Genomic DNA, 871 nt, shown 5'->3' with positions numbered 1-871 from the left:
GTTTGTGTTCTTCGCTGAACTTAAACTCTTCACACTGGATCTCACAGCGCTAAGTGCTTGCATGACCGAGACTTATCAGCGAGTAAATGCATCTGCGCTAGAAAGCTCGCACTGTGCTGCCATTTGAACTATAAGCCGAGCGGATAAACAGTAAGTGTGGTGCGGTTCAAATAAGGTAGCGCTGTTTCGTTCTGCTTTTGCTGCATACCCACTGTATCAAACTCTTGTTATCCTTTTATCGATGACATTTTTATCGCTATAATTATCATTATCGATTGCACAATTGCACCTTCCCTTTTACGTTTTTGTCGTTTACAGGAAGAACGGCGTCTCCGAACGGCCTATGAGAACGCAGAAGGCGGCGAGCGAGAGAAGTTTGCGCTCTTCTCTGCTGCCGTGCGAGGGAGCCACGGGAAAGAGAGGACCAGGGCCGAACGTACCAAAAACTGGTCCATTATTGGTTCGGTGTTGGGCGCCGTCATTGGGGTAATGGGCTCCACTTATATAAACCGGGTACGTTTGCAGGAACTCAAGAGCTTGTTGCTGGAGGCCCAGAAGGGACCGGTGAGTCTTCAAGAAGCCATCAGGGTCCAAGCCAGCATGCACAAAATGCAACAATCTGAACTCAGCAACCTCATCGACTCACTCAGGATGGCTTTGAAAGGCAGCGTAAAAGATGTGAAAGCCGCCAAACCAGCGTTTGTTCCGCCAGCAGCCGCCGTCGTCCCAACTTCTGCATCCAGTGCTTCAGAAGAAGCGATTCAAGAGATTCTCCAACACAGCCAAAGAGCCCAAGGGCTCATTGAAAGCCTTAAACCGCAGCTGGAGCATCTGGAGGAGAACGTGGGGAAGGTTGAGACCGAGCTGCAGG

General features: G+C 50.2%; 1 protein-coding gene across 1 annotated transcript in view; it reads left to right on the top strand.

The window, feature by feature from the left end:
* LOC107577765 (coiled-coil domain-containing protein 51-like) overlaps positions 1-871 on the top strand; it is a gene marked incomplete at its 3' end in the record, with an annotated part of 7473 nt that overhangs the window by 1542 nt on the left and 5060 nt on the right. Inside the window, exon 3 of the mRNA XM_016263802.1 lies at positions 319-866. Coding sequence (XP_016119288.1) covers positions 319-866 — 548 coding nt within the window. The remainder of the gene's footprint in view (positions 1-318; positions 867-871) is intronic.

The sequence above is a fragment of the Sinocyclocheilus grahami genome, unplaced genomic scaffold (genome assembly GCF_001515645.1).
Source record: "Sinocyclocheilus grahami isolate Dianchi unplaced genomic scaffold, SAMN03320097.WGS_v1.1 scaffold7160.1, whole genome shotgun sequence".
NCBI lineage: Eukaryota > Metazoa > Chordata > Actinopteri > Cypriniformes > Cyprinidae > Sinocyclocheilus > Sinocyclocheilus grahami.
This window is presented reverse-complemented; position numbering and strand designations above follow the sequence as displayed.